Here is a 15,483-nt window from a genome sequence, read left to right on the forward strand (position 1 = left end):
CTCCACCGCAAACTATCTTTACAAGCGTCCGTTTGCTGTTTGCCTGTCCGAATAGACTGAGCTCTCTTACTGGCCCCGCCTTCCTCCGGCAGAAACTCAGATATGGTAGCTGGAGTAGTTATTAATGCACATGCCGAAATTGGCTACTTGGAATTTTTACACCTTGCAGATTTGGTAGCGTGCAAGAGGGACGAAAACCTCGTGCGGTGGTTGGGTACACCCTGGTACATTGCACCATGTAGCGTTCGTGTATCCACCACCCTCTAGTAGCACGAGCGAGTTGCCCAATACCGATGGTTCCGAGTCCAGTCTTCAATTCAATCAATCCAGAGAGGAGTATTGTCTGTTGCAGCTGATGGTGTGCTCGTCCCGGTTTGTCACTTATCTGGCAACTTTGCGAGCAACAGATGCGCTAAAATATTACATTTTGTCGTGAATGTACTCAAATTACAAACCATCCTAGTCTACGTTCACATTTTCGCAGCTCACCAAATTTCATTTTCCAATGAGGCAATCATACCTCTGGTGGAAAATTCCAGAAGAATGCCTTCCTGATATCACTGATACCCCTGGATGTCTAGGTGTGGTTTAAAAGTTTGGACTGGTGTTCTGACCACAAATGTCTGTCTTTCCAATCCATCAGTGATACATCGTACCTCTCGAAAACTCAGCTCCATTGTGCGAATACTGAATGCCCTCAGTATCGAGGGTGGAAAAAATTAATTTGTACAAGGTGACTGTGAGTTGGTTACATGTTTTTGCAACGGCTTGCCTTGTCATATTCGAGGGAGAATTTTACCCGCTTGAGGATAGTTTGGACTTGCCTTTCATTACTGCTGTGTTGCCTAATCTCTGCAGTTCAGGTCCTGTGTAACATTGAACTGAAGACGCCGCGCACTTTGTGAAATGATAATGACTTGTCTCCTGTTACCGCTCTTGCTTCTCAGGTTTTTATTCCTTTATATTGATATGTTCTAATCAACTTTAGCACGCAAGTGGAAGCTTATAATGAGCTTCTGCTGGTTGAACAAATGGAGTTACTTTCCTCAATTCCAACTACGTCTTCATGGGATCTCGTTATTCAGGATCCGTATCAAGTTAGTGGAACTTCGTTTTCCTCCCTTAATCTCTATTATTTATCCGCCCGATTGCTTCACTCACTCTATCAATGGTTAAAAATTCCTGGAACCTGTCGTTCTCATAGGAATAAGCCATTATGTGTCGTACATTTCTCGGTATGTTGCATGCGAGATTAACTATTTCAGAGGTATTCAGTGTAAAGCAATATCATAGCCCACCTAGTAAGTTAGTATTGGAAACGCACGTTGTGGAGACTAGGAACCTTCGTCATACACCAATCCAGGCGCCTCCTGACACTGGATTGGTGACAATAGTTTAACTTTTCTGTAGTCGACGTGCACACTCTGGCACACATTGAATTGCAGCGGGCGCTTTCGCCTAACCGCCCAATTGTCATGTTGTATCACCAACCAGTATCGGTTCATAATTGAAATAAGTAGGGTATCGCAAGTTAATGATAGTCCGACAATTCACGTGAAGGCCATTTTTGTACAGAGTTCAAACATATGAAAATATTGTTCCAAACAGAAGAGTTCATTGGCGGCCTGATTTTGATACCGAGAAACAGATTGACTGTGTTCATGTTCAACTGGTCGATTAGAAATACCAGCTTGCTGCCTTCCCGCTTCGTAGCATCCGAAGCCACAGCGATCAGGAAGAAGGCACGTACGCGCGGGTAGGTCCATTAAGACATACCATACATCTTAGTTGGGTGTGGATGTGTATCGATGAACAAATGTAGGAAATGTGGAGAATGATAAGTGTTTGCAACTGTCACAGTTCCTTCCATCCTGAAGGTCATGCATACAAGCCGAAGATTTATGGTTGATGCAATTTTGTGTAAACACCCTGGTCCCTATTGATGTTTGCGTTACAATAAACATGTGGCATATTGACAGGAGGCGAAAACCCTCATGTACGCTGTTACAATGGGACAAACGATGTTTTCAAGGGCTTTCTCGGCGCAAGTGATATGAACTTTTGCATCCGTTCCAGCTGGCGACACATGGGGGCCTTTACTCATCGCGTGGTGGTCCTAAGCAACTGGTCGCATGGAAAATCCACACTCCACACAAAAGCCAGTCAGAGGCCAAATCTAAAATATTGTGATTTAGTAAGGTTTCGCCTAGGTGCTCTGTAATAGACCCCCATTAGACCAGTTAAGGTGAATTCGTATCCCCAAGGGACCTTTTACATGACGAACTTCACCTGGTCGCCATCCCACTTAGAACCGGAGGATGCTGTACAATTACACCAACCGGATAAGGTGGGCCATTCGACCAGTACTATCCTCGAGAGAGCTGGTGACGTTCTGTTGGGGGATTGAGCTCGATAATCCACAATCTTATTATCCCATCGGTCGAAATTGCCTGCTCTAGTCTATATACGGTGCGTGTATTATAAAAATGATTAAGCTGTAGCACCTTTTAGCTGCGTAGCTGTTAGGCTATTGTGTCTTGGCGTATACATCTACGGCCTTTCCCACGGAGAGGTCTGGAGATTTTCACACCGAATTTTCCCAAAGACCTGTGGGCTCAGCCGGTGATTCAAGTTGAATTTTACCCAGAGATACCTGTGAACGGTGATCGACTTTCCATTTTTTCCACTTTCCACATACGACAGTCTTACCCAGCTCAAGCATAAACTGAAAGTAGCTGGTGCGTAGTGGCTTCTTCGCTGACCCTGTGGGGGCGAGATCGTTTAAGTGGTTGCAGTGTGAGTTTACTGGCTAGAGGATCCGTGGTTCGAACCCGACATCTGTCTTTCAACTTCCCCTGTCTAGGCTTGGGCAGTCTGGCAGTATCTCAGCCCTCGTGCTTCATTCGGGTTGCATGGCAGCTAGGCACCGAAAGGGTGTTACGGTTGAACGATAATTTTTCTGTGAAAACCCCAAACGAGCATGTTGGATGCAGCTAGTCCATTGTCATCACCGTCATTCGCAGCATCGACGCAGGCAAATTTGCAGCAGAAGTTGAAATGCAGTTTGGCCAGAGGCGAAATACTGCACAATGAGGTCACCACCTTTCCTTCCATTCCCCATGGTGTATGAAATGAATGAATTAAAATATATCAGATAAGTAAATACAAGCACTTACACGTGAGTCAGAGAAAAACGGTGATAAATCAGGTCTGGCAGCGGAAAAAACGCCAGTTCAGACGTATTTATAGAGGACAGAGGAGACATTGCACCTGGGGTCATGAAGCGGGTCTAATGTCTCTGTTTCAGACCATTTAGCTGATTAATAGTTCTCTTGCCTGGTAATAGTACTGTCCACTACAATATCCATTGAACGGAAAACGTCATACCTATACATCTTCACGTCGTCCTAATTGGTGCCTCAGTCCTTGCATGTTCATATATGTGATCATTGACTAAGCATCCAAGCGTTTCCATGGTTCTGACTCTGCTTATCTTGTGATCATTAGAATGTTCTGTTCATTTGAACAGTGATGGTTTAGCAATGTCTCAACGGAGAAGGGCAATTCAACTGTGCGAATTGCAACGGTTTGTTTCACTCAGAGTGCTTTCCCTATCCAGTACTTTTGGGTAACGGACTACGCCAAACAGCCTGATTTGGATTTTTTAGGGATACTTTCATGCCTTCTCTCAGATCGATGTTTCTCATCTTACATTTGCTTCTACCTTGCCCCGTTTGTACTCAGGGTGTGATCGAAGTAGCTGAGTCGCCGGTGAACAAGTTCCAAATATTGATTAATGTCACCTCAGAAGTTTCATATACTGAACAAGTGCGGTACGCGGTGCGCCACACAGAGGACTCACTGTATGTTGAGCTGGTACGTGTCTCCTTTAGCAATATACGTGCATTTATTCTCTTATCAGTTTCCGCAGTTTACACAGAGCCAGCAATACCCGACGAAATCTGCGGGTGATGAGGAAAGAATATATGTGCAGCTCTTACTTGTCACAATTTCGTCGTTGGTCTTGGTCGTTTTTGTAGTTTCAATAATATTCTCTTGTTGGTGGCTGAAAAGCCAGCAACTCGATGACGAACAAGACGCGGCAGATGCTGACACAGGTAAGTTGTGGTGCGATTACTTTGTTTTTGTTAAGATGATTTGATGTCAGTTCTTATAATTTCCCAGTTGTTCGGGATGGAATAGTCCCGGTTCGAATAGACCAAACTTAGCGTTTAGTCAACTGTAACTGTTAAGAACGCAACTGATTATTTTCACTACGTGTCCTCTTTTCCAGTATATTATATAACTGTTCCTCCGGAGGTAATTTTTTTTCTCCCGCACGACGCACGTTTGGTCACTTTATATAACTTTCCTCCGGAGGTAATTTTTTTTCTCCCGCACGACGCACGTTTGGTCACTGCATGGTATTTCCGTTATCTCCCACCACTTTCATGTCCCTTGTAAAACTGTGGTCAACGAACCTCATGTATGACTGCTTATTGGTCACTAGGCGCATGACAGATATGCACCGAAACAACCGAACGGTCACGAGTTGGCCTAAGAGTACTGTTGAATTCTCCCATAAAACCTTGCATCACATATCGTTTGTGTTAGTTAGTCGTGTGCGACGGATGTGGTCGGTGAATGCTGCATATGCGACTGTTGTCTTGGCTGTTCCGTTCTCTCTTCCTCGGAGGGGTCTGTTTTTCAAGGTGTAGGTAGCATTAATCGGAATGTGATAGGTGGTTTGTCGCTAATTTTTAGTGGCGTCATTGTCTTTGCCGTCTTTCTTTGTTTCTTGTAGTTGTCTGGTTGACATATACCGAGTTTTCGACATTCCCCTCGTATGTAGTTAAGTCAGTGTTTGTTCTCCAATATGTTGTCAGCATGAAACTGCCATCTGAGTGCCTTTTGTAAGTATCATGGCCAGCACTTTTTGCCGTCCCTCCTCGTATACTTATTTTAACCGTCTTTGACCGCTGCATTGTACTTTGGTTTGTACCTCCTCGTCTGTTTATTTCTTCTCCACAGGCCTGTACGAGACATTTTCCTGCATTATTTTACGCTCCGTCCCCATTGCTAAGAATCCTTGAGATTGCAGTCTATAGACATACGTGCCGTTCCCGCTCACAGATTCACGATCAAGCACATCCGCCTGGAAAGCCCTCAGTTCCGGGTGCGGCTGAAGAAACCGAACTGATTGAACTTCTGCCAAACTATATGGATGTGGATGCCAAGCCACACAATGGTGAGCAACCGACTGCACAGGTGAGTACTATCGCGATATGTTTTTGGCCTTTTTGGATATGTGTTAATCCTCCAAGAGTTGTCCTCACGTTCTACCATGATAGATTATCGTAACACAATTCATTTCTGTTATGAGGACCGATTCAACTTGATGGCTTTTTAGTGAATTGCACCCATGTCCCTGATTGGTGGCACTGCAGGCTTATCCCACGTGCAATACAGGTTATTCCGTTTGTGGTCGAGATTACAGCAGCCCCCATGTTATGCGCTTTCGGCGAGAAAAAAAGTAAGGTGGTGACGTCTGTAGCTACAACCCTAACCTCTGCACAACACTAATTGCCGGTATGTCATATGAACGGGGATTACGGCGTTACGCAAGCTAGTTGGACCCACATTCACCCATCTTTCGAGTCTTCGCGGTTCTCACCATTGTTCGGTTCTTTTGAGCAGCTATCTGCTGCTGTCCTTGTGTAGGTTATCATGGGAAAACGATAACCGATAAAGGTAGTTATTCTACTGATTAGAGTCATAACGATGAAGAGTAGGGAGGGGCTATCCAACACAACGTTATATGTTAGCTTTCTGGATTTTCGAGTAATTGTAATTTCCACGAGGTCTTTCGTCAAACATGGACTTGGCTTGTCATCTTTATGCGTTTTCATTGTTCATCCGATTCGTCGACTTGACCGTAATCAGCTGGCAGGAGTATGTATGGTGGAGAAAGACGAGTTCTATACACTTTTGATCACAATCAAACACCAAAAGCCTTGTTATTGATGGACAGTTTGACGCCTTTTGGACACCAAACAGCGGCAGTGAGTTGTGAAGCTGAAGTGACCTTGTGTACCCTGTGGACGACCTTAGCATCGGTACTAGGGCCTGCAACATAAGGTGGACTTGTCGACAGTGGCTAACAGATGCATTGTCATAACAATAACATCATTCGGCTGAGACAAGTGTGAAGGCAGGCGATAACGATCGGTCGTTCAGCTGTAACATCCTTTGGATGCCTCCATACCACCCGAAGGAAGCAGGACGACTGCGATACTTCAAGGCAATGGGATGCTGGACATATTGATCGGGGCTAGTTTGCCACATCAGGATCTCAGGTTAAAATATTTCAGTGCCTAGTTGCTTGTGTAAACAGAATGCCCTTTCTTTCATCTTTGATATAATTCACTGGAAATATTTGAACCCGTTGACCCCCTGTCGAGGAGTTTTTATGTTGCAACCCAACTTGCTAGGATTTCGACACTTGTATTCCCTACCCCCTGCTTAATTTCCATAATTACACCTGTCCGCATTGCTTGCAGACTGCAAATCATCATCATCATCATCATCATCATCATCATCATCATCATCATCATCATCATCATCATCATCATTATCATCATCATTTGCCACATCAGGATCTCAGGTTAAAATATTTCAGTGCCTAGTTGCTTGTGTAAACAGAATGCCCTTTCTTTCATCTTTGATATAATTCACTGGAAATATTTGAACCCGTTGACCCCCTGTCGAGGAGTTTTTATGTTGCAACCCAACTTGCTAGGATTTCGACACTTGTATTCCCTACCCCCTGCTTAATTTCCATAATTACACCTGTCCGCATTGCTTGCAGACTGCAAATCATCATCATCATCATCATCATCATCATCATCATCATCATCATCATCATCATCGACAGCGTGACATCAGTGTTCAACACTGATGCAGACTGCAAATGCTATCTACGTTATCACGTAATTGCCTTACTACACTTGCTGTTTTCCATTTTCACCCTTTTCTAGTTCTACATTACATCAACCAGCGCCTACGCGACGATTTCCATGGCTTCCAGCCCGGACACGCTTCTGCGTGGTGCAACCGGTGTCTGTCCAACGAGTTACCCAATTCCACGATATGTTGTAGCCGGTGGGGATGCCAGTGCGGTGGGTGGTGCAGACACCAGTGTTACCTATGGCCAGTCCAATCCGAATGATTTGGCCGCTACCATTCTGGGTACTCCGATAATTCTGTCAGCTAATGCCGCCGGTTTCCTTGCCGAGGGCGCATCCAGTCCACCAGTGGCCTATGTGCAATTGGCGAATGTAGCGGGGCCTATTTCCGAAATGGATTCGAGCACGTCTACTGTTGCACCTATCCGGGTCGGCTCACAACAGACAGGTAATTCCCATGGTTGTTTCCATTAGTTTTTTTCAACTGACTACAGCATTCCTTTGCCACTTGGTTGTTGTATGGACCACGGTGCCTAAAATGTACCACTAGGCAATCAACTAAATTCTGAGTTTCAGGAGCTTGAACACAGCACGTTCAACCGCTTTATGTAGCTACGAGAAAATGAGGCGAGGTTTTTGTTTTCTTCCGAGACCCTATAACTGAAACCTCGTCCGAGGCAAAGCAGAGATTCGCAGAGTAGATGGCCATCTTACTGGTATGCATTGTGACTGGTCAAGGCAGTGGAAAGGGAAAGTGAGCTCTTCAATGTGCTCCAACGATATAGACCCTTTGAATTATCACAGGAATTTTCAGGTATCCAGGAAAGTCCAACAGTAGGGTAAATTTGACATAGTTTTGTACCACAGCTTTTTCTGCCACCAGGCGCACTGAGCTCACTTACAGCCACTCGTGGAGGGAATTATCTATCCAATGAAATTGTCATATAGAAGAAAGGAGTGGTTGTCGAATCTCGCAGAAGAATTCGAGCACACCAACTAGGGAACGCTTTCAAACACTTGATTTCATTGGTATCTTCGGTGCAGCTTGTAGATACCATATTATGGTCCAAACACTATCGTGACAAAGTTACGCTGAGGACTGTTCCAAATTCTCTTCATAAATGTACTATCGATGAAGGGCTTGTAGCTGGGCGGAGCACGAAACTCAACTGTGACGTCAGCGATGAAATCCCTGCGGTGTCTCAACTCTTAGGAGCGTGTTTTTGGGTGGTTATACCACCACCGGCGACTTAACACCAGTTTCCGAGCTCACATGCACATGGTATGTGTGGCCAGGAAACACGCAAATGGGATCCCGGAGGTGATATTACCGGTTAGGTAATAACCCGTATTACTCCACTGCTTGGTAGATCAATCAGTCGAATGTAAGCACTCATCTTGGCAAATAAAGCATGGTGTCAGGACAACCTAAACGCGGTCAATACAGTGGAAAAGCAACGTAAAAATTAACAAGCAACTCTGGATGTGCTTCCCAAATAAACCTTGATCGCAAGGGGGCTCTCATACGTATTCGGAGCGCTGAGCATCGAATCCGATTTCCGAAGAATGCCTTCCCCCACGAGAACCATTTTATTCGGTCTTGTGTTGTTCCCTCTAAAGCGAAGCCATAATGTAACCTAACCTTCCTTGCTGTGACCTTGCAGAATGCTAGAAACTCTGGTTATCAGGGCCTAATGTCCATCAAGGAAAACAAGAGATGAAAGAAGCTTATCACACCTATCTCAGTTTATCTGAAGGCCACACTGTTGGATTTATCTCTTTACTGCCTCCAGTTTGAGGTCATTTCAGCATTCTGGCTATCCGGATCGATGTGACTGTCTGACCACCTTACAGGCTAAAAATGGTCGTTAGCTAATACTGACCAGCGCTATGTGTGTGTCTTGGAGACCATTGAACCATTCTGCACAAACACTACGGGGTCGTATCGTTTAATTGTCCCCAAATGACTTGGTGATTGATGGATATGAATGTTTTCATGATAACATGTTCCTCCCAATCAAACTTGAGAGTTTGTAGAAATGAACGTTGCGTATGAGCGGAGCAAAGGTGCAACGGAGTCTTTCAGTACAAGCGTTATAACGGGTTGGGTTTTGTGGCCAACGGTCACGTTGTCACGTCCACTGAGTGAATGGGCTACTCTGATTACATGGGTGAACCGCAGTTGTCTTAGTCATACCCTAATGCCAAACACACGCTGTTGTTGGGGAGCTCGGCACTTCTCATTCAAAAACTAAGCTTCATGCTTACTCTCCCCACTTGATTGTCTCATTCAGCCTAGATTTTGTAAACTCTGGATTAGTACTGATCGGAAAAATGGCATGTGATGCCGGTACCTGTGTCGTTGACGTGTCACACTGAAAGGAGTGTCAGTTGCCCTGTAACGAAATGCACCGTTTTTCAATGATCCCCCCACGCCTACTACTCTTCGTAGTGTTTTCGTATAGTTGTAAGATGGTCTGAATTCACTAATCCCGGAATGAAATGCTATCAAGCTCTTGTTAGCTTGTTCCTTGTTTTTTCTTGTACTCCAGTCTTCTCTGAAGGGGCAAAGTTCCAAAATGACCAACCTGTGATTTCATGTAGGGAACATGTTTGCTCAGTTTTCATGCGATATCCTTAGCTTGTATTGTTGACATGTTTTCCAGTTGATTCGTCGTTCTTAGTGCATGAGCCTTCATCTCACAGTTACAAAGTTACTGAATGTGTGAAGCATACATTTAACAAAGTTGATGTTATAAAGTAAAGTGGTCAGTTACCGGATCCCGAAATCCTTAGATAGACGGACGCTTGTGTCTTTATTTAGACCCATCCTCACCATAGATTTCCGGTAAAATTTTAACCCTATGGCTTGACGATTATCAGGTCCTCCGTGACCTCGCTATGATTGATCAAAGGACATTTTATTCGCACCCCCGATTCACGGCCTCACCCAAGGCTGTCCAATCATCTGTCGTGCTTGTAATCACGTTACATCGTGTATGACGCTTTTCGATTACGCAGACGCATGTTGATTGGTTTAGACGGTCTATCCTGGAACAGCCCACGGCCAGGCAGTTATCATATCCTCGGATTAGTGAAAAGTTGGGAACACCTCTCTTACTATCCAAAAGTAGTCATATTCCTAATTCGATAACTGGACCAAATCACACAGAGTCCGGTCACAGCTAGAACTGTTTGATGCTGAGGAAACGTCCCATCCTTTCGGAGTTAATTCCCTCTGACAAGCAAGGCCGTGTGAAGCTGATGAAGTCCTGGCGAGTAATCACGTAGACCAATATATGGGCACGTCGTCCAATGATAGACTGAATTGCGACCGAGAGTAGCAAATCTTCATTTGGACGGATTATGAACACGAAAAAAACATCCTAATCGGTTCCACACGGGTTTTCAGTCGGTGCCCAGCTGCCATACCACCTGAAGGAGGCACGAGGGCTGATATACTGCCAGGTTGCCCAAGCCTAGACAGGGGTTTATCACAGGCTTTATCAAAAGAAGGCCATAGTGTGCTTAGATTTGGGCTGATATTGTTTTCTTCTTGCGGATATAAACGCTAACCTTCGAGTATCCGACTAATCTGCTCAGTTCACAGTTCATTACGCCTACGCACTCTGCCGGGTAAACGTCATGTTGCGAAAGAGTTCTTGGACGAATCTGTTGTTGCCACCATGACGAAAACACGTTCCAAGCAAAGGACCATCCTCCCAACCCCATTGATTGCAGCCAACGAACCTACTGAACTTAATTCGAGCTCAGGGACTGTTTCCAGTACTCCAGTTACTGCTGCCCCAGTGCTGCCGCTTGTTTACATCCGCACCGGCGGCAATATGGACCCAAACCCGGTCGGTGCGGGCTCATTATCTCCAGCATCAAGTAGGTTTTGTCCTTTATTGGTATTGATTCCTCCAACTGTCTTTGATTTGCTGGGCCTAGTTGTCCTTCCCGTTTCCTGGTGGCTTGCATCAAGCAAGGACCGAATTTGCCTGTCGCACAAGCTATACTGTAAAGTGAATTAAACCTGTGAACAAGTCAGTCACAGGAGAATTCGATAGATGCGTTATATGTAAATGTCAAGGAATACTTTTTTGGCTTTCAGCCCACTGAATGACTGAAATCTGACTGATTTACATGCCCCTGTAAAAGCCTGTATCCAATACCCATCGGACCTGACCTGTTTTGGTCCGCTGAAGGGACTTTGCAGACCACAAAAACTGCTCTATTCTCCTGTTTCCGTTTGAGCTGCAACTTTTGGCAGTCCATCTTCTAAATACTGCCTTTTTTCAATGCAGACCTAACTAACTTGTCATAGTTTACTCTGATGGCAAGACACTAGGACCCACATTAGCATTCTGTTCTCCACCCCATCAGGCATGTCATTTTTCCGGCTCTCTCATTTGGAGAAGAACGCCCTAATCCCTGTGAGACTAACTTCATTTCGTGTCGTAGTGAGCTATCACTCATTGGACGTCACACTGAGTCACGTGTCCGCCAGCGCGTCATTTTGTTCCTCCACTAGACATGAATTCCGTCTTTACCTATCGGTCATCTCCCAGCATGGTGACAATCGACAGCTCTAGAGAGTGTCGATATCTTTCCCACTAAATTTAGTCGCCTAAAGGTTAGAAAATTTCTTGTCAAAGCCATAATCTGCTGCTGGTATCGTGATGTTGTCATTGACTGGAATAAGATCAGGGGTCAACGTGATCTCTAGGCTTAATGGACCAATGAAATCTCGTCCCTCGTTCAAGCAGCGGTGTAAAGCGTCGCATACTGTAAGTTCTATATTCGCTGTTTTTCTACGATAAGTAATTATGTGGGTCAGACTGCTGGATAATGAACTACTTTCGAGACAGCTGTATTCATAAGACTGGGAGATCATCATCATCGACAGCATGACATCAGTGTTCACCGCCGATGCCTCACTACCTTACAACCATGATTTATTTGAAAGCCTTATTGTAAAAAAAGGAGTAAAGGTGGACGGGGAAGGGACTTAGTACTAGCTTACCACAATCATTCCGAGGTGCCTACACCTCCAGACATTCACTCAGCCAATCTGGATAGAAACTGACAGCAAGGGTGCTACTGACATCGGTCATATGTTACAGCGTCTCCAACCAGGCGCAGTGAGGATCACGCGGTGCCCATCGTAGAAGGCGAGTAGCACCAAAGCGTTTCGTGATCTTCATACTCCTCTGCCAAGTCAAGGGTTGGCCACCTGAAGACGTCTTAGTTCCGCTGCTCGAATAGGCCAAGTCTCACAGCCAAGCATACAAGACATCACTGTACCAAGTTCAAGAGGTGCTGATATATCGTGATTAGATTTACAAATGTTGGATAAATTTGCCCGTGATTTAACAGCAAGTGTTTGGTGAGGAACACCTAATTCCTTGTGGGTGGTGCGGACATTGTGTGTGAACTGACTTTAGGTGAATATTCGAACGACATTTCGTTGCTCAAGGTGTCCGCCTCTGTATTTCTGACCCAAACACAACTTCTTCAGTAGGGTGACAGCAGATTTGCAACATCCGCAGTGCTTCAAGTGTCTCACAAATTTGGTTTTACATTAACCTCTGCAAAGAGAACCCATTCCCGGAGAGGCCGCAACACCAGTGATCCAGAGGAAGTGAGGCCGGCGCCCAGGACAGACTGAAAGACCATTTTCCTTTTTGTGTCCTCTCTTCATACTGATTACTATATTTAGTCCATTTGTTGGTCGCTTCCTTTTCTTTCCTCAGTGAAATCGCCAAATACTTAATCTGAATTTCCTCATATAATTTTCGTAGTGGAATGATGTTCAACAAAACTGTATGCGGTAATCAGGTCACTTCTGATCAGGCTTTTTAGTGTTTCTACTGTGGTGGTTGATCAGCTGGTATCTGTTAGAGATGGTGGGAGAGATGGCTCGGGTGGTTAGAGCGCGAATTTACTGACCGGAAGGTCCGTGTTTGGAACCCGACCTCCGCCTCTCGACTTCCCCTGTCTAGGCTCAGGCATGCTTCCTTCGTGTGGCATGGCAGCTAGGCACCGGAAGTGTGCTACAGCTGAACAATTTTATTAAGTTTAGAGATGGTTGATTAATATTAGAAATAATGATCAGACCTCCAACACGAATGTGGCTTTGGAGCCAACTAACCGCATGAACATGATATAGCAAATGAACACTGGTCACACCTGCACTATCAGGACGGTAAAACTTCAGAAGTACAATCAAAGGTGGATTAGGGTTGAGGGGATGACACTATTATCAGGGGTACGTTTATTAGGGCTCACAGAGGGTGACCTCATAGCAAGGTGTACTTTATGTTGAATAGGACTTGCTTGTTCAGTTCAATAGATATTCGGTTTAACCTGCCCAGTTTGCAGGCGCGTGTGTGCGGGTTTCGGTCCTCTGGTGCTGAAGCTGGAGGGCGGGTTCCCTACTTAAACATTTTCAGCTCTATTCTCATCTGGACTTCTTTGATCGCTGTTTAGGCCTAAGCACCTGGGATGGCAATCTGACTACCGTGCTTTTGGTAGGCAGCTACAGACCAACAGGACCTCATAGATGACTGATTAGTACGTTTATTCATTTTTTTCGTTTTGTACAGGGGTAGGCTTAGCTTAGCTCTGTATATTTGATGTTGCATGCTATCTCAACACATCCTATGATTTTCCCTTGTTTGCAGTTCCAAATGACACCCCTGTATGCGCTGGATCCGAGACAACTGCCAATTTAGTTGAGTTGATTGCACGAGCATCCACCGATGCAGCCTCCAGTAGTTTCTCGATAACAAACGCCCCCACGCCGCAACATTTGTTAGCTCGCCAGCATCCACAACCTCAAGGTTCAGATGAGACAAGTGGCATCCTTTCTGATTCTGATGGAAGTGTGGCCGCAATGGTCGGAAATACTCTGCTCCCTAATGCACTATTGTTCTCATCCTCAATTTGCCCCCAGTCTCCACCAGCTGCACATTCCACCACACCGGAGGTCGCCACCTTGGTAGCTGTTCCCGCGCCACACAGTCAGTCTTCAATCGGCCCGCTGCTTGCTGCTGGTGTCCCGGTGAGCGCACTTTGTTATTTAGAGGCATTGTTTGGGTTGGGAGCGGCACTTTGGATCAGTAATGCTTAAGCATACCAGATGTATTTTTTGGAACGGCTGCTCACTTGCGGTAGACGAACTAGCGCCATGACTTGTGCTTCGCCTTTCAGAGGACTTTTTTCCTAGATAACGCATTTTCACCACTCCCACCACCTTAAATTGAAGCTGGGAATGACTTACAGGTAGTCACTCTATGATTTGGCAAGGAACTTTGAAATGACTGGCTAGTGAACTGGGCCATGTTGACCACCCTCATCCTTCCGGGACGAGACATACCAGTGTACCGGTGGATACTACTGGTGGGAGTACGCGAGTAGTATGTTCTCACGTAGCTCCGCTTCGTTTCTCTTGAAAAGTGGAATCTGTAACTGAATTTGTGGAGCCGCTTTGTAGTATTTGTTTGCGTTTGAGTAGCAGTCAATGAACTGAACAGAAATTTCAGGAGGACGCGTTCAAGGAGAAGATGGATGTTCAGTTTTGTAAACAAGATGCACGTGAGACTTCTGCTCTCTTGTCCAACAGTCTGTAACCGTTCATTTGGTGTCTTTCTAGTGAACCACAATTTGTGGATCGCTTTGTAGTATTTGTTTGCGTTTGAGTAGCAGTCAATGAACATCCAAGAAATTTCAGGAAGACGCGTTCAAGGAGATGGATGTTCAGTTTTGTAAACAAGATGCACGTGAGACTTCTGCTCTCTTGTCCAACAGTCTGTAACCGTTCATTTGGTGTCTTTCTAGTGAACCACTCCGCACCGAAGGCCCTCCTTTCACCAGTAGTTGGTCTCACTGACACGTGGCTCAATCGCACAGTCAGCGACACACGTTCGACAATGATATTGCACTCAATGTGTAGCTGTAAGGCTGAGTGATACGACATCAGCAAAATCTTTATGAGATTGCCTTCAATGTGTGGTCACCCCATCTTGCATTCCATTCTGTCACTAGCGAACGAAACTGGTTGCTCGAATTAACGTACGTTGTGTCACGGATTAAAGGTGATAAGCTGGAACGAGCTGAACTGGACATTGTTGTTTTATAAACCTGCTTTGCTTAAAGCAAACTGGGATTCAAGCGAACTTTTGCCGAAGCACATCATCATTGCGAACTTTTAGCACATCATCATCGACAGCATGACATCAGTGTTCAACACCGATGCTTCACTGCCGCACAACCGTGACTTATTTGAAAGCAAAGCCGTAAAGAAAAGAATAAAGGTGGATGAGGGAGGGATTCAGTGCTAGCTTAACACAATCATTCCGAGGTGCCTACACCTCCAGACATTCACTCAGGCAATCTGGACAGAAACTGACAACAAGAACGCCACTGACATCGGTTGGCAGCCATATCCTGTAGTGTCTCCAACCAGGCGCAGTGAAGATCACGCGGTCCCCATCCTGGAAGGCGAGTAGAACCG

The 15,483-nt window shown here is 45.3% G+C and overlaps 1 protein-coding gene across 1 annotated transcript in view; it reads left to right on the forward strand.

Annotated features, from left to right (window-relative positions):
- Window positions 1-2,746: 2,746 nt before the first annotated feature.
- The window catches only part of T265_15584 (hypothetical protein), a gene marked incomplete at both ends in the record, with an annotated part of 77,513 nt that continues 64,776 nt past the window's right edge, over window positions 2,747-15,483 (forward strand). The window contains 6 exons of the mRNA XM_009178680.1: window positions 2,747-2,982; window positions 3,745-3,876; window positions 5,134-5,268; window positions 7,038-7,413; window positions 10,569-10,856; window positions 13,652-14,031. Of these exons, the coding sequence (XP_009176944.1) occupies window positions 2,749-2,982; window positions 3,745-3,876; window positions 5,134-5,268; window positions 7,038-7,413; window positions 10,569-10,856; window positions 13,652-14,031 (1,545 nt within the window). The remainder of the gene's footprint in view (window positions 2,983-3,744; window positions 3,877-5,133; window positions 5,269-7,037; window positions 7,414-10,568; window positions 10,857-13,651; window positions 14,032-15,483) is intronic.

The sequence above is a fragment of the Opisthorchis viverrini genome (genome assembly GCF_000715545.1).
Source record: "Opisthorchis viverrini unplaced genomic scaffold scaffold1367, whole genome shotgun sequence".
Lineage (NCBI taxonomy): Eukaryota > Metazoa > Platyhelminthes > Trematoda > Opisthorchiida > Opisthorchiidae > Opisthorchis > Opisthorchis viverrini.